The sequence below is a fragment of the Brienomyrus brachyistius genome, chromosome 2 (assembly GCF_023856365.1).
Source record: "Brienomyrus brachyistius isolate T26 chromosome 2, BBRACH_0.4, whole genome shotgun sequence".
Lineage (NCBI taxonomy): Eukaryota > Metazoa > Chordata > Actinopteri > Osteoglossiformes > Mormyridae > Brienomyrus > Brienomyrus brachyistius.
Genome location: NC_064534.1, coordinates 48,065,495 through 48,089,591, shown reverse-complemented (window position 1 = coordinate 48,089,591; position 24,097 = coordinate 48,065,495). Strand labels below are relative to the sequence as shown.

The 24,097-nt window shown below is 41.8% G+C and overlaps 3 protein-coding genes across 9 annotated transcripts in view; 2 read left to right on the top strand and 1 right to left on the bottom strand.

Annotated features, from left to right (window-relative positions):
• Nucleotides 1–244: 244 nt before the first annotated feature.
• si:ch211-110p13.9 (uncharacterized protein LOC562347 homolog) lies at nucleotides 245–2,697 on the bottom strand. The gene is made up of 4 exons (XM_048979330.1): nucleotides 2,564–2,697; nucleotides 1,973–2,102; nucleotides 1,738–1,871; nucleotides 245–1,187 (listed from the first exon to the last, which is right to left on the bottom strand). Exons 1-4 carry the CDS (start codon nucleotides 2,687–2,689, stop codon nucleotides 366–368), a joined length of 1,212 nt encoding a protein of 403 aa, XP_048835287.1. The 5' UTR covers nucleotides 2,690–2,697; the 3' UTR covers nucleotides 245–365.
• Nucleotides 2,698–3,191: 494 nt separating this feature from the next.
• zcchc8 (zinc finger, CCHC domain containing 8) lies at nucleotides 3,192–11,208 on the top strand. The gene is made up of 14 exons (XM_048979289.1): nucleotides 3,192–3,426; nucleotides 3,994–4,034; nucleotides 4,152–4,226; nucleotides 4,320–4,425; nucleotides 4,504–4,575; nucleotides 4,703–4,806; nucleotides 5,049–5,114; nucleotides 5,998–6,058; nucleotides 6,215–6,342; nucleotides 8,036–8,178; nucleotides 8,476–8,597; nucleotides 8,708–8,794; nucleotides 8,910–9,018; nucleotides 9,503–11,208. Exons 1-14 carry the CDS (start codon nucleotides 3,253–3,255, stop codon nucleotides 10,297–10,299), a joined length of 2,085 nt encoding a protein of 694 aa, XP_048835246.1. The 5' UTR covers nucleotides 3,192–3,252; the 3' UTR covers nucleotides 10,300–11,208.
• Nucleotides 11,209–12,498: 1,290 nt separating this feature from the next.
• Nucleotides 12,499–24,097, top strand: part of clip1a (CAP-GLY domain containing linker protein 1a) — a 50,499-nt gene continuing 38,900 nt past the window's right edge. For 3 of the 7 annotated variants that reach the window (XM_048978399.1, XM_048978412.1, XM_048978382.1), the window contains exons 1-3: nucleotides 12,501–12,683; nucleotides 21,908–22,176; nucleotides 23,319–23,908. In XM_048978399.1, coding sequence (XP_048834356.1) covers nucleotides 22,089–22,176; nucleotides 23,319–23,908 — 678 coding nt within the window. In that variant the 5' untranslated portion in view covers nucleotides 12,501–12,683; nucleotides 21,908–22,088. Of the gene's footprint in view, nucleotides 12,684–12,713; nucleotides 12,968–21,907; nucleotides 22,177–23,318; nucleotides 23,909–24,097 lie in introns of those variants that run through there. The other 4 variants (XM_048978422.1, XM_048978433.1, XR_007382815.1 and 1 more) reach the window with 3 other exon arrangements.

Genomic DNA, 24,097 nt, shown 5'->3' with positions numbered 1-24,097 from the left:
ATGCAGAAGTAAATGAATGGTTATTTCTGTGCATTTTGTAAGCCATTGTACCAATGGGGGCAGTCCTGGTAAAAGGCAATTCTGACGTATAAAATAAACAGTTTACAACAAACTGTTCAAAGGCCTACTGCTAACTTTCCATTGTAAACTGACAGCTCGCAATGTCTGTCCACACCCAAAAACACATGACAAAGAACAACCAAAAGTCAGTCTTCAATGAACATAGTAATTTTCATCTCAAGGCTGAGCTGATAATTGTGCTTTATTGATTTGGCAACATGAAAAATAATGGGCTTACTGGTCTGTACCGATGACTTGTAAAAATAAATTGTACATCGCATGTACAATAAATTTTGTATGTTGGTCTATTTGCATATCAAACTAGAGTACAGGACATGGGCCACACCTGTGATAAGATTGTGGTTCGCAAACTCGAGGATCAGGAGCAGGATGGGATACTCGCTGTGCCGCTTCCAGACGGCGCTGCTGTCGCTCAGGCCCATCCAGTTCAGAAGCAGCACCCGCATGGCCTCAGGAAACAGCTCAGCAGCCAGCTGCTCAGCAGCTGGCAGATCTGTGATGTGGTCGATGTGCTGCATCTTAAAGCTCTCCACTTGCTGGCTGATGCAGCTGTTTGCAGTATGAAAACGGTGGCCCAGCCACCCGGCAACAGTGCAGAGCAGAGGGCTGCAGTATATAGAGCCTGGGACCATGGCTCTCTGTTCTTGTGACTCTAGGAGACGCAATACAAGGTCGGACAGTCCCCTCTCATCTAACCTACCCTTCATACTCTGCTCCATGTGCTCCAAAAGTAGCGAGACAGTCTCTTGTTTCTCCTTCTCAACCTCGCCCATCAAGTCCTCCATGATAACCAATAAACTTTGGATTTTCTGGGAAGTGCTGTGATACCAGTCTGGGGAGATTACACGTGCGTGGCGGCAGTAGTCATGGTCGGATGCTGAGGTCACTGTAGGAGGGCGCTCCTCTTCCTGGTGGGCTGTGCTGCCACCTTCCAGCAGCTGAGGGGAATGTACATCTATTTCTGGGGCATTTGAACAGCTCAACCTCAGCTGCAGCTCTCTGTCGTGGATCTTCACAACAACTTCTGGACTTGGAGGATCCAGCTGCACACTCAGACAGTAACACATGTTCAACGGGCCGTCATTCATTCGTGACTTCCACAGCTCCTGAAAAATGTTAAATAGCCTTCGTCATGATCAGTTAGACTCACAATTAGTTATGAAGGAACGTCTGGTGTAATTTAACTGATTGGGGGCGGTGATCTCTCCTACAAACTACAAATCCTTATTTCCACTGCTTCCATACCCACATCCACTGTTTCGTCTATCTTGCCCCTCTAACTTCAAACAAGCTCAAACAATTGGCATTCACGCCCACTACACAAAACATCCTATTAAACCCCAAAACAGCAGTCACCGTTGATCTATGTCTCATTATAACCCCATTAGCTGAAAAGTGGTTGCGAAATGGAGTTCTCTCCGTGCCATACTTGAAATTTCTGACTCTGGTTTTTGTGAGACAGTTTCAGTTGAATTCTCCATTAATCAAATACTGATCAACCCATTACTCCATCACTGAACTGGTATTTCTTATCTGTGTTTATCTACTGCCCAATATCAGACATGCATCAGTCTTCAGTCACATTACTTTAACATACCAGTACTGGCCCTAGAAAAACCCATATCAGTCGACCACTAGTGTGAGCAAGGGAACTACCTGAAATGCTTCCAAGACAGACAGTTGCTCATGCTGGCTGTAGAGCTCGAAAGCCACACGAAAAACACCCTGGATGCTGTAAAACCATAGACTGTTGTTTCCAGTGGGGAGTCTCAGGCCATGTAATCGGAACCCTGTAGACCATAAAATTTGGGTTACAGCTACTGTCAGATGGTAGTTTCTTCTGTTTTTGAAAGCTTTTGAAGTTTATTTGGACCAAATTCTCATGTTTTACCAGATGAGAATGCAAGTTTGGTAGCCAGCCCTTTCTTAGCAAACTTTGCATGGTATCTAGGATGATTCTCAGTTCGGATATTAGTTTTTGCGAACAAGTCTGCACCAAGAAACAGAGGAAGCATAGAGTCCTGCAAGAAATAAAGACAAGTGATTTTGTCCATTGCCATAGACTGAATTTACCTATGTAGTATAACAAATGTTCTAATATCAGTGTATTTCATAGTAATTTCAAGTAAGAGAACACAAAAACTGCAGCACTACTAAATTAAACCAGGTCAGAGCAGGCATGAATAACGAATTGCATAGAAATTAAAATTAAACAAATTCTGCATAAAACAGTCAGCATTAATACGTATACACTAAAAATATGCGTTAATTTACAGCTATCAATGAATTAGCTAATTAAGATCAAACTCCTTAAGACTGAATCGGTTAAGAGCTGCTGATTGCTGGTTTTAAGTAACTCGCAACTCTTAAGTGAGGCATTTTCAAAACCTGCTTGGCAGGACACCTGAATAACAATTATCTAGATGTAATTAACAACTACCACCCACAGGCTGGGCAATGAAGTATATCAGACAGCTCTAACCTTCGTATCGCAGCTCTGGCTGATCCTAAAGGAGCAACAGTCTGCAAGGTACAAGAAGCGGATTCCTCTATCGCCGCTTCGCCAGTGGGGCAAAAAAATGGTGGAAATTAAGTGGGGCTCTGCCATTGTCTTAGGGTAGGAACTCCGTACACGCAGCACTGCCAGGGTGCCATATTTTATCGCGAATATTTCGTGGAAATACCTCCTCAAACCAACTGATCATCATACCTAGAGAAAAAGAAAAAGGATATTACACTACTAAACATGCGCACACCTTCTCCCAGTTATCACAATCAATCCTGGCAACAAATACCCGTTCTGAGATCAGTATAAACGCATTATAAAGTTGCTGTGTAGGTGCCACTCCAGCGTACTTTTCTTTGTCTTACAGATACAAGCATTCTTAAGTTTCATACCGGCAGCCCTTATACTGAGATATAAACGTCCGATGTCTTTTTTCAAAAAGCAGATCCACCAAACAAAATTAAATTAAAACAAAAAATCTCTGCGCGAAAAGAGCAAGCTAAGGAAAACTCCGCGATAAAGTGGAAAGGGGGCTCCTAACACAAAACAGCCATTTCCAGCCCCCGTCACCGCTGGCTGAAGAGGCGGAGTTACGGCCGCACCAGTCAGCGATCCCGGCTCCTCTACCTCTGACCCCCTGAACTCCGAACCGGCCACAGGCAAATATGGCGGAGCTGGATTTCGGTGACAGCGAGCTATTCGAGCAGCTAGAGGGGGTCTCACCGCCGCGGCCGCAGGTCTGCGCGGCAGACGACGGCCAGGCCCTGGAGGAGCTCCGGCAGCTACGGGAGAGGCTGGGGGAGTGTGAGGAGACTATCGACAGCCTAATCGCCGAGAATATCCTTGCGTGCTGCGGAGAAGAGAGTCCCGCTGCTGTCTGTGGCCTCTCTCGCAGAAAGAGAAATCACATCTTACTGTTCGAACGGGAATTAGCGAGATGTTAAGCTTGATGCTTTCTTATTTTAATCTATGGTCAGTTTCTACGAATATTTCCATCACCCCGTTGCTCATTGGCTGTTGTTTCTGTTACTTTATGCAAGACTGGCAGAAGGTTTCAGTGGCGGGTTCGCATGTTGGATACAACTGGGTACAGTGTAGGTTTAGCGGCTGTTGGGGTCTGACCGACGCCAGGTTTCTCCTCCATTCAGTTGTGGGCGCAGTGTCTGTGTTGTTCTAAAGTACAGTGTTTCACTTTCGTTTTCCTGCTGGGATGTCCTTTGCAACCATGTTCCGCGATGCTCGTGTCGCTGCATCGTAGTCTTATATTTGCACTTTCTAGCCGTATTGTAGATACCCACCTCCGCTGCTTGGTGTTGGGCCAGGAGATTTCTCACATTTCCTCCTTTCTCGCGTCTGAGTGGATTGCCTGACCTTTTCACTGGTATTCCTTAACAATGCATTTACATCAGGAGCTGAAGAGAAAGCTAAACATCTTAACAAGACCAAGGTAAACTGATCTATGATGCACGTTATAAAATAATTTAGACTTTCGGAATTAAGGCGCTCGTTTACTCTACTATAGTTACGTTTTACGCGTTTTTAAAAATAACGTTTTTTTTTCCAGCGGAATGAATGTTGAGAACACTAGATTAGACGGACCACTTCTCCAGATACTATTTGCAAACAATGACCTCTCAAAGTAAGTTATTGCTTTGGTGAATTTTCCTTTTTCCCCCTTTTTTCATAAATGATTAGGACATTGAATTAATATTGTATTTGTCTTTTTCCCCAGACAATGTCGTCAGGAGATTGAAGATTACATATTTGATTTGATTAAGAAGCATGAGCCACAAGGGAAAGAGGAAAAGGAGAAAGCGTCTTTTCATGTCAAACCACAGGTATGTCTTATGTTTTGATTTGATGCTTTTGGAAAAGGAGTGTTCATTATTTCAACTTCCTGCTCTGTTTTGATGCAGGCTTCAAGTTTTGTTCTGGAAGAAAAGGAAAAAATGACCTCTGGTATCAGGAAGATCAAAGATGCTTTCACAGTGAGTATGCAAAGTCGACTGGCTTTTTGGGCGCGATGTAGTAGTGAAAGTGGCTTTGTGTAGTAGGTAGGCCTTTTGGCATTTTGTCCACTGCATCTTAGGCATGTATGTGGTGTGTTTTTTGTAGGTGGTGGGAAGTGTGCTGTACTTCACCAGCTTCTGTTTGGACAAACTAGGACAGCCGCTCCTAAATGAGAATGCTCAACTGACAGAGGGATGGGAGATTCCCAAGTATCCTCGCCACTGAGGTCACCATTGGGATGGATGGCATTATCCACCTTTAGCTTTCATTTTAAGGGTGCTTGGCATCCCAAGGTCACACGCCTAATACTTGATGTGTCATCTAGCATGGGATATGATAGTGCTCATTGTAATGGTCTCATTTACCCAAGGTGTTTACATCTGATGTAGCTTATATCATGAAGTCCCCCATAAAACATTAACCATGAACTTCCTGAATCAGCGTTGCAAAGATACCAACAGATCTTTGGCCAGGTAATATCCTTAGATGGGCAGGAGATGCAGATCAAGGAGAAAAGGTACTTCCTCACCCCACATTATATATATATATACAGTCGAACCTCGTTACCATGTACAAGACGGGATATCAAAAACATGTACGTTATAAGCATAAATCGTTGTAACCATTTAGTGCAAGATGGATGAAAGAACTCACGAAATATCCATGTAAATGATAAAACTTTAATAGAACAGACCCTTAAATTGACTACAAAACAAACGAACACATTATTACTTGAAATCCTTGAAAAAAATCCTTGAAATTTTCCTTAAATTACACACGATTACTTAGTGCCGGCCGGCGATAATACACAACGGCTGGTCAAAATGGATTTTTAAAATAAACATTCGCATCCAAATTGGCATTTGGCCTGAAAATATTAATGAAATATTGGTGAAATTAAATCATAAAATCCTTTACTTCCATTATTATTTTGAATTCACAATTACCAGCATGACCGGTATTTCACAAGGTGTAATAAACAAAGAACACGCACACAACACTTAACAAGCCATTACTACGCAGTCCAGTAACTATACTGGACGCAACGCAATAAACAAATGTGTAACAAATGTGCATTGCCGGGTGAAGATCAGGTAGATACAGGCAGATGTAGCGACACAAGTTGTGGTGGGCGGGGAGAGCCCTGTACGTTGTAACGATGGTTAGTTTTCATATTTTCTCTAGAAATTTGGATGTTGTATCGAAGTTTACGATGTAAGGGTGTACGCTGTAAACAATGGCTGCTATTGGAATAATACATAGGCTAAAAACGGGAATTAGAAACCTGTACGTTGAAAAGGTGAAAACGTTTTATCCGGGGTACGTAGTAACGAGGTTTGACTGTATTTATGGAATACACTGGAAGCATCTGGAATCTAAATTTGGCCTTTTCCTTATAGACCAAAGTTCTGCTGCTTCAATTGTGGTTCAGAGGAACATCAGCTGAAAGATTGTACCAAGGCAAGTCAGTTTTATCATTTTGCATTGGCTATATTTTCTGACATACTAGTAGACATTATGTTTAGTTGCTCCCTACAGTCATTGACTGATTGTAATCCACCAATAAGGAGAGTCTTTCTAATGAAGAGGAAAATGTTTGTTCCCCCACCCCCAAAGCCAAGGGACATGAACCGCATCAATGAGAAGCGGAAGGAGTTTTCGCAGGGCAACAATCAGAGCAACCAGAGGTATCACGAAGAAGAGGTGGAGGAACGTTTTGGCAAATACAAACCTGGAATTGTGAGGTCAGAACCTGGAATTTTGTCCCAGATTACAAGCTGCTGTAATTATATATGAATATAACATATTTGACATTTCATTATACGACAGTGAGCCAAAATATTATAAACAGCCCCATGTGAAGGAATAATGTCGACTGTCTTGCAAAAACAGTGCATTGTTCCTTGTTGCGTTTGGGCTCCATCACCAAGGGTGGGGCCTTGTCAGTCCAGTGCATCCACAGACCCTCAGAACGTCCCTGGCATGGTTCAACATGATTCAGCAGAACAATTAATCTGACCGGACGACCTCTTTCTGTTATTCAAGATCCAATTCCAAATGCCCATTGTAAGCACTTCCGATGATGGGCAGGGGTCAGAATGGGCACACTAACTGGCCTGTGACTACATAGCCCCTCACGCGATAGGGCACAGGGCCGTTTGCTTTATGACACGTTACTCCTGTGATAATTTTGCTGATCTGCCACCATAGCCTTTCTGCTGGTTTGTACCAGACGTGATAGCCGCCTTTCACTGCTGACACTGAGGAGTCCTAGCTGCCGAACTCCCTGTTGGCAGTTCACGAGTTTTTCTCCCCCCTTGGACCACTCTAAGTAGGTTCTCGCCACGGCCGACCTTAAACACGCCACCAGCCTTGCGGTTTCAAAGATGCTCTGATCCAGTCGTCTGGCCATAATGATGTGGCCCTTTTCAAAGCCACTCATCTTTATCTTTGCCCATTTGTTCTGTATTCAACATGTCAGCTACAAGAACCTAATGTAGCATAGTTTCTATCCCTTCACATGCACTGTTTTTACAAGGTAGTTAACATTATTTGCTTCAAATGGTAGTGGTCATATTGTTTTGGGTTATTGGTGTATATTTAGGTGTTAGCTTGTATGGAGTATGTTTTAACACTGGTCATCAATTTTTTTTACTTTGTTTCATAAATCAAAATAGGTAAATCTTGCGTTATTGTTTGCTGAATTCAAATATCTAATCAGAATTTACCTGTCATGCAAGGATTTTGAGTGACACAGTTAAACCTTACTTTATACTTATTTACGGTATCTGGGCATGGTGGAAGTGTATGATTTTCTGCTGTACTTGGCCTCAGGAACATTCCCCTTAAGGGTCCAGTGGACATCAGCAATCATACTGGGACTCCATTTGCCTTGATATCGTATTTCCATGTCAGAACAGGATGCTGTCTCTACATGTTCAAACATGTCATGGCCTGTAAACTCTGGCAAAACAGACCTGCAGAACTTTGTGCATTTCTGTAAGGTCCTAAAAATTAAGAAATTGAAATAGAATTTTTTTTCCTTTGAATTACTCATAGATATGCCCATACTTTAATAAGGAATTATATACTATTAAAATAGCCTAGACATCACAGGAAAAACTGTTTTAGGCATATTACAATAATTATAACAAAATTAACTGTTTCTGAGAAATGTGATGAAGTTTTCTGTTTTCAGCATCACAAAATCCTACTGGCAGACCAAAAATTATGAGGGGAACCACAAACCTTGTAAACCAGTGTAATTATCTATGTACAGTATGTTATCAACATACAATCCAAATGGATGATTCTTTTTCGCCCAAATTGACGATTTGTGGTTCGTATAAGCAGTGAGACTTTGGTTTCCTGTAGTTCAAGGCATGAAAAAGCATAATGGAGCCTTGCTGACCTGTGTGCTGTGTATCTGCTGGCCAGTGTGGAGCTGCTGGGTGCTATGGGTGTGGCACAGAATAGCCTGCCCCCGTTTATCTACCGCATGCGGCAGCTGGGCTACCCCCCTGGGTGGCTGAAGGAGGCGGAGATGGAGAACTCCGGGCTGGCACTTTATGATGGCAAGGGTAAGCGCTGCACCCAGGCAACGTCCATTCCCTGATCCCAGGTTATGTGTGACTTGTTTTTAAGAGAGATTTGAATACCATTAAGAATCCATGTTGAATGCGGCTAAGCAATGGAACCCACTGTGTACAGCCCCCCCCCCCCCCCCCCCCTTGTGGCTTAACATTTGAGGGCAGTGATTCAAAAACCTCTCCATGTGTGTTTGCATTGGAATGGCTGAGGGAAATCTTGAAGATGTTTGTTATGACTGAGAGATGTATGGTGTATTAACTTGGACCCCACCCCCTGCCTTGGTGAAGCTTCAGGTGATGGAGAACTAGCTGAAGATGAACAATTTGAAAGGCACAAAATCTCTTATGATGTCTCCAAGCTGATTGAATTCCCCGGCTTCAATGTTTCTCTACCAGCCAATATAAATGACGTATGTATCAGTGTCTTTCATCCCAACGTTGGTGTCATGAATTAACCTTATTAAGGTCTTAAATGTCTTGTTCAGATGCTACAGTTTGCTGTCTTACTCTCCATTTTTAGGAATGGAGGTTCTATGGCTCTGTCCCAATACAGCCAGACCACCTGAAAAACAATTTTGCAGCTTATCTATCTAAAAGTTTCCCATCGGTAAGGAATAAAACGGATGACTCATAGTATAAAAAGGCCGCGTCATTTGGGTTTTTGTCATCAATATAATGTCCACATTAAATCACACATTTCAGTAATAATATTTTGTTCAAAGCCTGGATCCAACTGTAATAAGAGATCTCACGAGACTGATTCAACTCCTCGGCGTTCAAAGAAGAGACGGTCAGATTTTGACAGATCGTCTGACATGGATGTTGAATCAGGTCAGTCTGAAGGAAGAATATTGCTCTTACACAATATTGGAAAACTCAAATATTGCAATATGAATCTTTTTGCAGTATTTTAGCAGAAAAAAAAGTTCAGAATTTATCCAAAATAAACTATAGGCAAATGGAACAATTTACTAAGAGAATCGCTCGGATATGTTGGCGGTGTTGCCGTGACGTAATGCCGTTCTGGCAAATCACTTGCTTTCGTCCAATATCATCTCTGTGGAATCCAAAGTATTTCCATGTAGTGGAAAGCTGATGTCTTTCAGTGACCAGTTTTTAATTTTTCTCCACCTGAATAAAAAAAATGTTTTTGCGAAGCCATCTGTTCGGCAAATCTTACCATGAAAGACCCCCCCCCCACTGTATTCTGGGTAGCATATTTCTTTTTTTATTTTACCTTTTTGAAGCATTTCTATTAATTTTAGGTATTATGAACTTTGGTTTTAGTTTTGTACTGCTTCTTGTCTGCTTTCAGGTTCAGAAATGCGAAGTTCCAGAAGTTCTGACAACTTCCAGTTTCAGCCCCCACTGCCTCCTGGCTCACCTGGGCTGGACACTCCACCTCCACTGCCCAGGGGTACTCCTCCTGCCACGCCCACTCCGCCTCCACTGCCTAGAGGCACGCCTCCCGCCACCCCTAGCAGCAGCGGCTCACCTGCCTTGCGGGGGCAGTCTGGGAGTGGGCTGGAGGACCTGGCCGCGGAGGAGGACGGGCTAACGCTGGAGGAGCTGGAGGAACAGCAGAGGCTCATCTGGGCAGCCCTGGCAAGTGCAGACACTGCCACAAACAGTGACTCTGAGACGCCCAATGTGGAAACGCTGCTGATCAGCTCCTCCAGTGCCTCCACCCCTGCACAGATTGACCCGGAAATAGAGGAGACAATGGAGACGGAGAGACAGTTGACTGCTAACGAGGGCAAAGACCTTTCCAGTCCGGTACCCTCTGATGAAGTCCTTGTTTGTGAAGAAAAGGTAGATGAGGACAATTGTGTCACAGAAGCGGGAAAGAGTGAGGGCCTTCAAGATGATGTGGAGACAGTCCAAGGTGAGCCCTCACAGCAAATGGAAGCAGCAACTCCAGGAACCGGGAAGCAATCTGAATTCACCGGGAAGGTGGCCTCTGTTCCCCACCGGAGCAAGTTTGCAGCTGGTATCATCCCGTTTGAAGACACACCGGAATATCGGGACGTCGCTGAGGCAACTGGCGTCTACCTCAGGATACGAGACTTGCTCAAGAGCTCACCTCGCAGTCAAACCAAAAACAAGAAGTGAAGACATTACACAGTGCAATTTCATTGTGGAATTACAGAATTATATTTTTTAACTAGTCAATTCTAAACACTTCCACGTATCCCCAGGTTGACAAGTAAAAACAGAAGTCCTGTTATTTTATTGTTTTAATAGTTGTGTGTGATGTTTTCCTTTTTTTTTCTTTAGAAGATGGAGTCTTTTGTAATGGTGTATAAAACAAGCTTTTATGGTAGCTTTCTTCCACATATTGACAGGTTAATTGGTGTGGTTATTTTGTTTTTGTTATGAATTTACACACAATTTTCTAGGTATTATTTAATACACATTTTAGGTGTTTACATTTTATAAAAGTTAATTTCCTTGTCTCTGTGTTATTAAATCAGAATTTGAGATCCTGGCAGTCCCCCGCTTGTATGCGAATGAGCCCATCTGACTCACTAAGGGAAATTAAAATGCATTTCATATGTCAGTTTTTTCCTCTTAAGATTACGTGGTGAGTACATTTTTAACTGGTCACTGTACATCTTTCAAGGGTATTGTATTTTGCCCGAATTCTGGGACATTGCGTAACTGTTTCTTTTTCAGTAAAATGTATGGGCTTTTGCAGCAAGACAACACAACCAGCATTTCTTTGATATAAATTGTTCTGTTCTTGAAATATGGGTCCCATTTAGATTGTAATTACCTCATGCTGACAGTAGGCGGTGCAAAACATTTCAAGAGAAAATGTATGAATGACCAGTGGATTTTTTATTTTATTTTTTATACAGAAAGTTTTCATTTTAGTGTCCTGGTATATAGTTTTATTTGTAAGAAAGCAAACTTTCACACATGGTGTACAATGGGTCTCCGAACATCTTTTTTAAGTAATGTAAATGTTTGCCTGTTGGGGTTCAATTAAATGATCAATTAAAATGAGGAGGTAACGGATCTGCTAACTTTTAAGCTTTTACGCCCGTACATCCTGTGTCTCTTTTCATTTAAATTCTATGGAATATGCATTATGTGAGCTGTATGGACTACGCGTCCCATTTTGTGATGATGCAGTTTGTGGTGGTGCAGTTCCATGTGTGGTTCATCAATCAAATGGTTCTGGTCTTTAAAAGTGCTGATAGTAAAGGTGTCGTTTACTGGAAAGTGATATTGCCATATTGACTAGACTCAACAGCTAGACTGCTGAGAGAACTGGAATTTCAGCAGTGACAGAAATTCGACACTTGTGAAACACATTGGCTGTTTGTCAATGGAAAGTATCAGATTGCGGGGAGGGGAAGGTGTCAAGGTGCCCTCAGGTGTGGTAACCCTATCAATACACAGTGAATCAGTTCGTATTTGTTATTTTTACCAATTATGTAAAGGGTTAGGTTTTGAGAAGGTGTTTTTTTGTGATAGTAAAACAAGCACTTAAGGTGGTGGGTAATTATACTGAGTAGGGTGTGGGATCAGAAAAACCTGCCGTTGAATTATCCCAAAGGTATCCTGTGGAATGCAGCCCAGTTAACCAATTGTCCCTTGCCTGAGTCGTTATTGGTATGACAATGCTTCAGAGCTGAATTCTGAAATTTGGATGATGCTATGAAGCCCATAGTCACTGAAATATGCAGTTTTGGTTTATATTGTATCAGTCTCCATATATAGATGGTTTTCTTCGCTCGTCTGCCATGTGATGGAATCTTAAACTGCAGTGATGCTTGTTTTATCCAGTGACTGGAGATAGGTATCCATGGAAACCACACAAGGGAACCATTTTATACTGTTGTTTAAAAATGCTTTACATTGCTTACCTAACTATATATGTTTACATGTCTAAAAAAAAATATTTATATTAGTGAAAATAACTTATCCAAATGATTACAATTATTTATATTGCAGAGTATTTACCGTTAATTGTTAAACCAAAATATTTACTAGGAGTAAGTATTGTTTAATAACACCAAAACGACAACAGTGCCAATGGACCTCACTTTTCTCAATTAAACTTCACTCCCATAGTCGCTATATTTTCATGCATGTTTACGATGGGATGAGATGTACATCAAAATAAATGGCAATCGTTTACGGAACCTTTGTTAAAAACGGAACTGGTTTCTCATAACACTATAATAGGAATTGGTTGGGTTGGGAGCCACACAAAGATCTTAAAAATGTATAAGCGGGAACGGGAGAACGTCTACAATCAGGAGAAGGCGCCCAGCGCTGGAGGTGACACGTGACGTAAGCGCGCCGCTCGTCGGCCACAGCCGCGAACGTGAAGACGCTCTGCGCGAGCTCAACCTGCGGCAGGAAGAGGGGCGCTCGGCTCCAGAGAGGAATTAACCGACGGAATTTACCAGACTGCTGTATCAAAGGCTGTCGCCCTGAATGAATTGAAAGCGCGCACGTTTGTATAACGCGTATCATTCCGGGTAAGTACTCTGAGGATTTCCGGCGCAGTGTTTTTGTCTTGTTCGTGCTAAGTGTCTCCTTTTATGAGTGGAAACAGTCTCCTAGCGGTGAGGTGGGGGTGAAAAGGGAGTCGCTGGGAAAATGGGTTAACCGGGCAACTAGAAGGAGCGACTCTTGTAACCGGGCCTCCCTGTCACGCTAAGCAGACGGACAGCAACCCATCGTGGCGAGGACTCGTTTTTGGTGGATGATTTCCCTTTTTGTGGTAGCGAGCTGAGAACGCGCCTTTCTGAGTATTAACTGGGTGTGTTACCTTGGCTCTGACATTTAAAGTTTCTAACTAGGGCTGATAGGTGTCTGGCTGTGTAACTAGCCAGCTTAATCGCCAATGTGGTTGGTATGTCTCACTTGTGAGACTAAAGTAATTAAGGTTTGTTCCGTGTTTGATACGCAGGGCAGATGTTGAAAGGTCCTTTTTTTGGTAGGTGACTTATGAGTTAAATCAGAATCGGATCGCCACATTAGGGTTTATCTCGCTCCTTCTGGTGGGCAGTGAGCTAGCTAACTTCCCTCCCTAGAGGTAGCTGTTATGGTGTCAGCAGTTACCAGCTGACTCCGTTCTCCGCCTTTGCCGGTGTTGTGAAGATTTCTTTATGTATATATTGGTTTTCATCTTTCGCTCTTGGCTTATTGCCTGCTGTCGCTTTAGTGAAATGGTGAACATGAGGCAAATGGGTAGAGAATATAGGGTAGAGAATATCCTGATGTGCCACCTCATCGGGGTGTTTTAGAAAAATTCGGCAGTGTAGATCTGCCCAGCCTGTCACCGCTGACACGTGTTGATAAACTTGCATGACTGCTCAGCATTCTTCCTAATGAATGTTAACGAGTCACGAACTTGTTTTTTTTTTTCTTAATATAGTTTATTTCCCGTTAATGCTTAATGTTCAGTAGCATGTATTTAGTTTTCGGGGATGCAAGATTTTGGTGCCTCACGAAAATCTGGATGTATAATGATTTATACTGCATGATAATTGCATCGTCATGCAGGGGAGTGGGATTTCCGTTCAAGGCTATCTCGTTAATCGTTAACGAAACAGTCGCTTTCCAGCAAAATTAAGTGAAGTTTGTGTTTACGTTTAGTTGTATAAAGTGCGTCATGTAACACTAACGTAGAAATAAAGCAGACGTCATACATATTTGACACAAAGGAAACCTCTTGATTATGGTTTTGTCTCTGGAATTTTTGTGTTCAAGTATTGAGGTTAAGAGCCTGTCACATTTGATCTAATCTTACTGTGAAATGCGCAGTACTTTTCAGTGAGTAGTAGTAATGTTTCTTTGCAGTGTCTCTTGTCTGAGACAGTCTGTCAATATCGCAGCTTATTGCCAGTAAAAGTTGGGTCTAAGTCATTATTGGGTTTATATAGATTCCAGATTTTCCAATGAAAAAATAAGAATATGGGGATGTTTTGAAACAAGTTAGTTTCATTTAGATCTGTTTTGTCTCGTTTGGTATTTAATTGAATATTTAACTTTCCAATGAGTTTGCTGGTAACATTTTCTGTCTCTTGCTCCTTAGTTGGAATAAGTTGGAACTTAAGAATGTCATGTCCTCCCTTAATTGGTTTTCTCACTGTTCTACCTCATCGCACCAGCCAATGTTGCTGAAGGAAATTTCCCATTTTGTCCTTTATACTGTGAGTTAGTACCTTGGACCTATTAAGTGTGCTGTGCAGTAGGTTTCAGCAGATCTTGTCATGTCATTTTGTGTCTTTAAAACTAGGAGAAGCAAGTGTCTACAGTCTACTGAGCATTCACACTCAATGTAGATTTTATTGGTTGGGAGGTGGTGGTATTTTCTTGTCTTGTAGCAAGTACATTAATGGACTTCTCATCCATTCCAGGACTACCACTTGGTAGATGCTCAGACATGTCATACCAAGGCATCAAAACATAGAGCTGCAGTTTTGTTCCAAGTGACACTGGTGTCCTTTAGGTACATACATGTGGGCATTACATGGGCAAATGACAATGGAAGGATCAGGTTAAAGAAATGGGTACGGAATTTTTATTTTTATTGACTTCCCATCATGTTTGTTTTTTTTTTTTGCTCTTGGCATGTCTTTTAAGGAACCTCTTAAGGCTAAGTATTGTGCCTTATCTGCTGAGCAATGGGAACTGCTTATTGGTATTGAGGCCAGTTTAGATGATTTAGATCACATTTAAATTGACTTGGAATTTTGCAGAGAAAAATCTCTCTGCGATATGTGGTGTGCCTTATAAAAGTTTGCCTCTTGATGTTTAATAGCTTAATGCTTATTTCAAGAATCCTAAATGTCAGACTGGCTTTTTCACAGACTAATTTTCTGCTGTTCATTGCAGGGGAATTATTAACCTTGCACCAGCAAGCCGAAAACAAAATGGCATGCTGTTTGAAGGTTGGATTATGTTTAAATGTTATGGGTTCTCAGCTGTATCCAAAACCCAAATAGAGAAGTCTCCAGACAATTGGATTTGAGGTTCTTATCAGTTAAAATCAACATTTGTCAGTCTTTCTGATGAAGATTGTTGGGTTGTGTACACTTCATTAACATTGCAAATTGATACAGAAAATTGTTAGGGGTTTGACTTTATTGCCTCTTTTTTTCTCCTTTTTTGCAGAAACTATATATCAGTGAATAGATAATACAAAATCCAAGCCATGGAAAAGTGACTGCTTGTTACTGTTGTAGGTAGTTGGTTGAAGTATTTTTTTATGCATGTGGAGGTGCACAGATCCGATATTCAAGATTAGTATTGGATCTTTTGCACAAAAAAATAAAAAATCAGTGCCTTGACGGTAGAGACAGTCTTCTGGAGATAGGAATGTCTCTGTCATAGCTTTACAACCCATGCCACACCCTTCCATTGGATATGCAGTCAAGGAGAGCCCTGCCCAATGTTCTGGTCCTCCCTGTTAGGTAATGCCCTAAAGAACCATTAAACATTCCAGTCATGAGTCACCTTCATTTTGGGAAATCTTAGAATGTGGGTGTGTGTCTGTGAAGAGGTAGAACTTGGCATGAATGCATCTTACGAATGGCAGGCAGTCGCCATATATATTCTTCAGGTTTGACCCTGAAGTAGTGGTGAGGAGGGACTGGTGCTGGTGCTACCAGCCTAGCAGTGGATTACAAGATTTGAAAGCCAGGACAGGAGCAATGTATTACTGCTGCTGTTCGAGAAAATGAAGTAAGACGGCAGGCATGCAGCACTGTGGGTCACAACACTGGTGAGAAAGACACCCAGGGAAAAAAACAGAAATCAGATGCGGCTTGGTGCAATGACAATCAGCTTTAGGAACTAGTTAACGGTAATATTAGTATTTTGAGAATGCCTGGGAAAAGAGAGGAAGCAATTGCATCTGTCAGTGTGTTGCATGGTAATATGAAAAGCACTGTTGTGAAAATGGTAATGTAATGAATTAGTTTGCTTTCGTACCAATATCAACATACGAAGATGAAATTAGTAAAAAAAAAACACTATGCATTTAAAAAGGAGATGCTTGTTTCTGTATTGCAGTTAACATGTTCAGTAAGCTGCATAAAATGATCATGATTTCTTGTCATTCATTTTCTTTTTATATGATGATCAATAATTATTTTTTCATATGGTGGACATTGTACACCATTGTTTTCTTTTCTGTCTTTTCCCAAGGTCAGATTCTGGAGTGCATTCCAAATGCAGTGGCCTCTTCTGATCATGTAATTCGATCTGCAGGTCCACTACTGTTTCCTATTCTATATTGGTGGCCTTTCAGCCCAACCTGTAGGCCCACCAGCTGGTCCCTGTTCAGTCGACCCTCTTTGACCTCACGCATACACTGCAAAGTAGGGGCTTAATTGATGTAAACAACATTTCTCTCCTGAAGTAAGAGCAGGGAAAGGGTCTAGAAAGGCAAGAGGTAATCAGGGTCACAATCCCCTCGGAAGCCATGGATTTCAGGGTGAAAGCAGTGAGTGATGCTGAATGTGCAGTTTATGACTATTGAGTGCATAGATCTGCGCCATGTACTGTAAAAGTTTGGTAACCGGAGAGTTTGCATTTATAATACAAGAAGTTAATTTGTTGTAGAGCATTTTAGAGCAGTAGTTTAATAATAATAGAAATGGTTTCAGGTAGAATGAGTAGTTCAGTTACAAAGGCAAAAGTTAAAAAAAAAAAAAAACAAACATAGTTCAGCTGATACAGAAAAATCATTCCGAACATCCATACTTCCATCTTGAATCTTCTTATCTAGTTCAGGGTCACAGCAGGGCTTGGAGCCTGCCATAGTCATCATAAAGTAGAGGAACACTCTGGATGGAATGCCAGTCCTTTGGAAGACACACACACACACACACACACACACACACACACACACACGCACTGCTGTGCTCTGTGGGCAATTTAGAGATGCCAGTTCACTTAATTGTGTATCTTTGGATAAATCCAGAGTACCCAAGGGAAACCTAAAGGTAGTCTTCCAAGTGAAAAGTACAAATTGTTTTTCCCCCTAGATAGCACTGTGTGTATGACCTTGCTGCCTTAGTTTGGCTGGATAAATGACCTGAGATGATAAAAATACTTCATTATCAATTACTGGGAAGCACTCTAATTAAAACTGGATGCTTGGTTCCAGGATGAAGCCTCACTGTCATGGGTTGGGGATCTGTGGCAGTAAGAAAGCAAGACAAGCAAAGCTGGCTGACTTCATTAGGCCCCAGCTGTGGCAATACCATGTGGCAGTGCTGTTTGTTGCCCGCATAGCACTGACACCGCTGCAGCCATGCTGTTACGTTTAGTCACATTTGTTCAACAACAAGGGTGTGGACGTCATTATGCTGGCTCTCAGGCACTTTTTACTTGAATATAGCCCTTCCCTTTTGCTGATGTGTTAATTATTTTTAAGCTAATCTACAGACAAATTTAAGTACCGTTGTGGATGGGGTGCATTGATGTTCCCAACCAGTAAGTAAAATTCACAGGCATTTGAAAGAGGCATTCTTATACTGCAAAGCCAGCTATCTTTCGTTCATTCATATCTACTCTGTGATGGACTTTGTACACCAACTTTGATATTTCCTAAACATCTGCGCCTGCTTTTATTGGGTCCCTAGATATCCAAACAGGGGCTTGAGCTTGGCATGCTGTTATCTACAGAATTTTCATAATGCTTCTATGAAGTTTTAAACATGTTTTATTTGTTTATTTTTATTTAGGTGGAAACAGGGGAACCTCATCCATCTGTCCTGCACATACTTAGTTTCACAGTTTGTGTGAGGCGGAGTGAGATTTGGTCAGTTTCCCTTTGGGTCAAATAAGACGGTTTGTCTTAAGGCAGACTGCTGAACCCTGCTGCAGACAGGACATCTGATCCTAATGTATTTCTTATGTACTTTTCCTATGATTGATTAAGCCTTGTATAAAACAAAACTTGCTCAAATGTTGAGCTTCACAATGAAGCCCCCTATTGCTGCTTATATTGACATGATTAAGAACAAGTAAAAAAAGAAAACCAGTGGCTGGCTTGTAAGCTTTTAATTGCTCTCCTGATTTATGTATCCTTAAGAAAATACATGTCCACGTTTGATGCGCAAACAAATTATAAGCATCGAAACTATTGGCAGGAATCATTTACAAGAAAAGGCTTTATCCACTAAAAATGAGGTTTTTGTTGACGTAATTGATCGGCCAGGTGAATGTGTGCACATTGAAGGTGATGATGCACAGGGCAACTCTTTGAACAATGTTGTCGGCAATTGCCAGCCAGGTGAGACTAAGGGCTACTCATCTGGATATGGATGATCACAGAAAGTTCTCTACTCCCAATCAGAGTTTTTCTAATAGAAATGTTTTGCCAGTATCAGAGTGAAATTGCCTTAGCGACACTGGTCAGCAACATTGTCCAGCAGTATAATTCAAAATGTTGCTCTGTGTATGATCACCCTGAAAGTCTTCTGGTGCTGTCTCAGCTCTTATGTCACCATTTGGAAAGCAAACACTCATGGCATTATTACAATGACTTGGTTAAGCATCAACCATTTACTCTTCACAACATTGTTCAGAGTCCTTTGTTTTTATCTTTTGATTTAAGATAAACTGTGTTGGTCAGTTTAAAATTGTGGTATATATTCAAATGATTCATCTTAAGGCAAATAAGAGGAGCTATTGTTATAATATCAGGGACACTAACATGATTTCAGGTGCTGTGGTTTTTCAGGCTGAAGGCTATTGCAGTTTTAGTGTCCCTTGTGAACCAGGCCTGCCAGTTTGCATGTGTTGCTGTTGTTTTTCAGGAACTTTTGGCAATTCTAACAAATGGTGAGCGTCGTACTGGACTGCTGTGGAGGACAGGCTTCTTTTTTGACTGAAAGTTCTGAATATAGTACATATGTAGTAATAGTAGCTTTCAGGAGTGGGAACTTTATTGGAGCAGTGGTTTTCAGCTCTGTTGTAATAGTATAGCATGCTCTAAACTAATTATGATTATTATATCTCTACTTAAAAAATGTTGCCAGGTTTTTCTTGTATACTAATGGTACAATCGTCTTTCTTTTAGAGTTTGATTTTTCTCCCTGTCATTGGTGGAATAACCTGTCCTTCAGACTCAGAATAGCTGTCTCACTCACCACGTGGCGATGCTGCTTAAGTGTTGCATTTCATCACAATTATATGTTTACATGGTTGTCATTAGCTGCCACTTTTTAAATAGTTTTTATTTATTGTTTAATTGCGTGTGTTGCTCTTGTATCCTCCATATCTGTCTGAGGTACTGTGCCCAAATTATGACCATAGATGTTAATTTGTGTAACTGAACAACACCCGTAAGACACGCTTGTAATATGGTTGGACTACATAAGTAGCACTGGAGGCTGGACCACATACAGATATAATGGAATTTTAAATCCATGAAAGGCAGGTGGCCTGTAGTCTGCCGGAGAAGGCTATGCATGCACTAAAATTGATTATACTTTAGTAGAGGAGCGATGCAGCAGCAGCTTTTCACTCCATATTTTTAGAGAGCTTAGTCAGTCTGCCCAGACACTCTGGGATCTGTGTTTACAGTAACTAGTTGCATCTTTAAATAGCGACTGTACATGGAATGCCTAGGAATCTTGGCATGTTCCTCATCAGACTGAAGTGCTTTCAGAGGCACCATGACATGCCCTAATACTGACACAGCGATGAGCAGGTAATGCATACAGTTAGGGCTTAATACTGGCACAGATGCCCCAATTTGATTCGATTTAAAGGCTTTCAATTCAATCTGATTCGATTCCAATTCCATATCAATTTGATAAGAATGAGATATGACCTGCTATATAGTGCTTTTAATATTTGAATCAATCTGATTTGATTCCAGGTCCATATAAATTTCATAAGATTGAGATATGACCTACTATATAGTGGCTTTCCATATTTGGAGAGATGTTTAAAAAGCTCTAAATGGACCACAAAGTTACAAATGCGGAGTTACAAATTGTAAACCACTCTTCCCTGAACACTAAGAATATTTTCTAAAATGTAACTTATGCAATGTTTTAAAATAACTAACATTATAAAAATATAAAATTTTATCCATATTTTATGATTGAAATAATGTAAAAATAAAAATATTGTATGATGGTAATAATTGCCAGGCAAAATATGCCTTCCTCTTTATTTATATGTATAGCAAAGTACCCACCTTTCAAAATATGTTGACATCAGTGCCTGTGTCTCCGTAAGGGTCCAGTTATCAAAATCTATTATCATTCTTTATCCACAAAAGAAGCTTTATTGGGCAAAACACTGCAAAAACTACGACTAGATAATGTGTGGTTTACACATGGCCATTTAGGGACAAAGAGTGGGAGTGGGTAATAACGGTTCAAAAAGAGGTCAAAATGAGCAAACTTCTAATGTTTTTACTTAACTAAGAAAATCACTGAAATTATCCTGTATCAGGAGGATGTAATATTGGAGAAAAAAAAACATTTTTGGTAGAGTGCTGTTTACGAACACAGGGCTTTGAAAGCACATGTAAAATAGACACTTTCTTTTTTGGAAAATAAATGGCCATAAAACAATTTAAAACTATTTTGCCATAAATTTGGTAGTGAATTGTTGAGGATGAAAGTACGGGGCATACACTGGGAACAGCAATCACACTATGAATCATATGACCCCAGGAGAATTGTAAAGCTGACATCCAGATTTCTAAAAGTGGTATACAGGGGTTAAATATATACTGATAAATGTAAAATATTTAGCTAATTTAAAAATAACATTCTGGTGTCGGAATATTTTCAGTGCAGTGTTAGTTCTGCTGCCTGAGCACCAGAGGGCAGATATTTCAGTAAACAGCTCAGGCATTTAAGTGGCACCAAAATCTGCGTTACAACATGGTCTGGTACAACCCTATGTTTAACAGTTGTGGAACCTAGAAAAAAAAATGCATATTAGCCTTGGTTTTAGTTCTTGCAATCAAAAATGACCTTTTCTTACATGCTCTCTTCAGTGACTTTAGTATTCAGAATTTTGTGTTTGTATTTCCCCTAATGGTATTGTCTGGTACATGTATTAACAGTAGTACGGTTTCCATTGGGTGGAGAGGAGCATTAAACAGACCTATAATTTCTCTGTCGGGCTGCTATTAATACTTCTCACATGTTCATGCACGTGCATTTTCTTTTCACCCTGTTCTGCTCATTCATTGTTCTGGCCTTTTTAAGTATTTTTACTCAGCAGTCCTTCCTGACTATGACCCCAAGGGCTGGGCATTTCTGTGCGTGGGTCTCCAATCCCCTGGGAAGGGCTATGCAATAACAAGGGTGTCCCAACGGAGCCTTTCACCTTGCTCTATCAGTCTGCTGTGCCAGCCTTGTTAACTGCAGTCCTTTCTATTAACTAATTTGAGGGATAAAGAAAGACCCCCACCTATGTATCAGTGAACAAAAACATGGTTGCCAGCTCTGCCAGCTGGGCTGATCTCTGCAGTAATGCACTGTCCCATATTCTGAAAGTGGAATAATGTGCCCATAGAGGTGGTTGGGTGAAAGCGACCAGCGCCCAGCGAATTGTCTGACTAGCACGTTGTAGCAAGAGTTTCAGTTGGGTTCTAGGGCTCTCTCTCTCAGTCCAGGCGCCTCCTGATGGGAAGGGTCTGTCTGTACCATTGAACTTGTGTTCCTTTTTCCTTGTTCTTTGTCATTCATAAACCTTTCTTCTCTCCTTATAGGTTTTTTTTTCCAGGGCACCATCCCCTTCCCCCCCATCCCCTTGTCCTTTTTTGTTTTTCCATTTTGTCCCTCCTCCACTTTGTTTTGACGGATAGCGCATCCCAGTGGAGTGGAACTGAGTCCATGGTTGCACCGGGCTGAAGCCCTCTGACAGACAAGAGGCTAGTGACTCAGAGAAGCATGAGTACTGCAAAGCCCAGTGGGCTGAAAGCGCCCAGCAAGATTGGCAGGCCAGCTGTGGCTGCTGCCAAGACAGCGCCCTCCACAGGTAAAGATCTCTCCCTTAAGATGCCTGTTCTTAGTCTGGGAATTTTTTAATCAGTGTTTTAAGTTAATGAACAGTGTACAAATCTCTGCTGTAAAAACAGTACAGGACAAATGGACCCGAAGTGAAGTCTTAACTTTAAATGGAAAATTGCATTTTAAGCTGCTTGTTCAAGCACATAATTTGTCAGTGTTTTAATAAAAATAAAAGAATCTTTCTGTTATTGAACAATAGCCTTGGTGTGTGAGGGAGGAAGAATTTTCTAAGGAGCATGGGAGCCACATTGAATGAATGGGTCTTGTTGCACCATGGAACTAAGACCTAATTATTTGCTGGAAGCTGCAGGGTTCATGTTCTATGGAGAATTCCGTAATTATATAGTGTTCCTCTGCTATTGAGTGTACAAAATGGAAGCCCATTCCTGTGTAATTGTGTAGTGTTTGCAGTGTTATTCTTTGTTTTGTTGGACAAACACTTCCGAAGACAAATTTTAAGTGAGTACTGCTTATTCTGCAGATATCTGTATTGCTGTAACTTTAATTAAATGTACAGGACTTTCTGATTGGCATATCCTGTTCCCTCCCTCTCAGCCCCTAGCCATTATATATCACTGTGGAAATTGTGGTTACAGTGACTGAGGCTTGAGCTACAATGATCTAATGACATGACGGGTCTGCTGGTGGCCTGAACTTGTCACTGAGCTCTATGGGCCTGTGTTGGCTACAAATTAAAGCTTTTATTGCCACTCCACCCAGAAACCAGACAAAGTACGCACGTGTACGATGCTAATCAATCGATATACCGGTTGGCCGATCAAATCAGTGTTAGCCTGGAATTATGAGTAGGCTTTATACTTCAGCCATGAGGGGAAGCATTCAGTAATGTATTGTAAATTCAAGGGAAATCCTTTTTTCTTGGAGGGGGGTCCTGGAACCTTTCCCAGGAACCATAGAGCACAAAGCAGTAGTACTCCCTGGATGGATGCCAGCGCACCACTGAAGGACCTTTTAATACAGCATTATACTAATAATTCCTTTTCATTTACTAATCAAGCAAGAATGATGGCATCAGCCCCTTATTCAGGGTATTACTATTACCAACAGTTTTCTTGATCAAGTACTGATTTATTGTTGACCCTTCTGCAGCTGTGCCTAAACCTGTTGTGGCTGAAAAGTCTGCAAGTCCTGCCTCGGCAGAGGCGCAGGATGCAGCAGAGAGCTTCCAGGTCGGGGAGCGCGTGTGGGTAAACGGCAACAAGCCCGGCTTCGTGCAGTTCCTGGGTGAAACGCAGTTTGCGCCTGGCCAGTGGGCAGGCATCGTGCTGGATGAACCCATTGGGAAGAACGATGGCTCAGTGGCAGGTGTGCGCTACTTCCAGTGTGAGCCTCTGCGAGGCATCTTCACCCGGCCCTCCAAGCTGTCCCGCACAGAGGGCGAGGCCAATGGCGCACAGACGGCACCCCCCTCCAGAGCAGCCTCCCCCACTTCTGCTGCCCTGGCTGCCACCACCACCCCAGCCTCCACAGCCAGTCCTGCTCCCGTTTCTGCCACGGGCTCTGCCACAGCCACAGCATCAGCCCCAACCCCAACCCCAACCCCAGCCCCCAAGAAGACCTCACCGGCAGATCCAGCCTCCAACCTGGCACGGGCCAATAGTGAGTCTGTCTCCAACCTGTCCGAGGCAGGCTCTGTTAAGAAGGGTGAACGGGAGCTGAAGATGGGAGATCGTGTGCTGGTAAGGTTGTAGACATTCTCATACTCAGAACCCTGCAGACTCACCAATCAGTGACAGAGTGATCAAAAGTAGCTTAGCAGATCGCACCAGAAAGAACATGCTAGAATTTTAAAAATCATTCTGCTGATTGTTCATTTCATATTTCTAACTAATATTCCACACATAATATTACACAGCATGATTATGTGA

Coding starts and splice junctions, on each gene's coding strand:
- si:ch211-110p13.9 (XM_048979330.1), bottom strand. CDS start 2,689: ATGGCAGAGCCCCACTTAATTTCCACCATTTTTTTGCCCCACTGGCGA. Junction 2,103..2,563: donor GCCAGAGCTGCGATACGAAG/GTTAGAGCTGTC, acceptor TATTTCTTGCAG/GACTCTATGCTTCCTCTGTT. Junction 1,872..1,972: donor CAAACTTGCATTCTCATCTG/GTAAAACATGAG, acceptor TATGGTCTACAG/GGTTCCGATTACATGGCCTG.
- zcchc8 (XM_048979289.1), top strand. CDS start 3,253: ATGGCGGAGCTGGATTTCGGTGACAGCGAGCTATTCGAGCAGCTAGAG. Junction 4,426..4,503: donor CTTTTCATGTCAAACCACAG/GTATGTCTTATG, acceptor GTTTTGATGCAG/GCTTCAAGTTTTGTTCTGGA. Junction 4,576..4,702: donor AGATCAAAGATGCTTTCACA/GTGAGTATGCAA, acceptor TGTTTTTTGTAG/GTGGTGGGAAGTGTGCTGTA.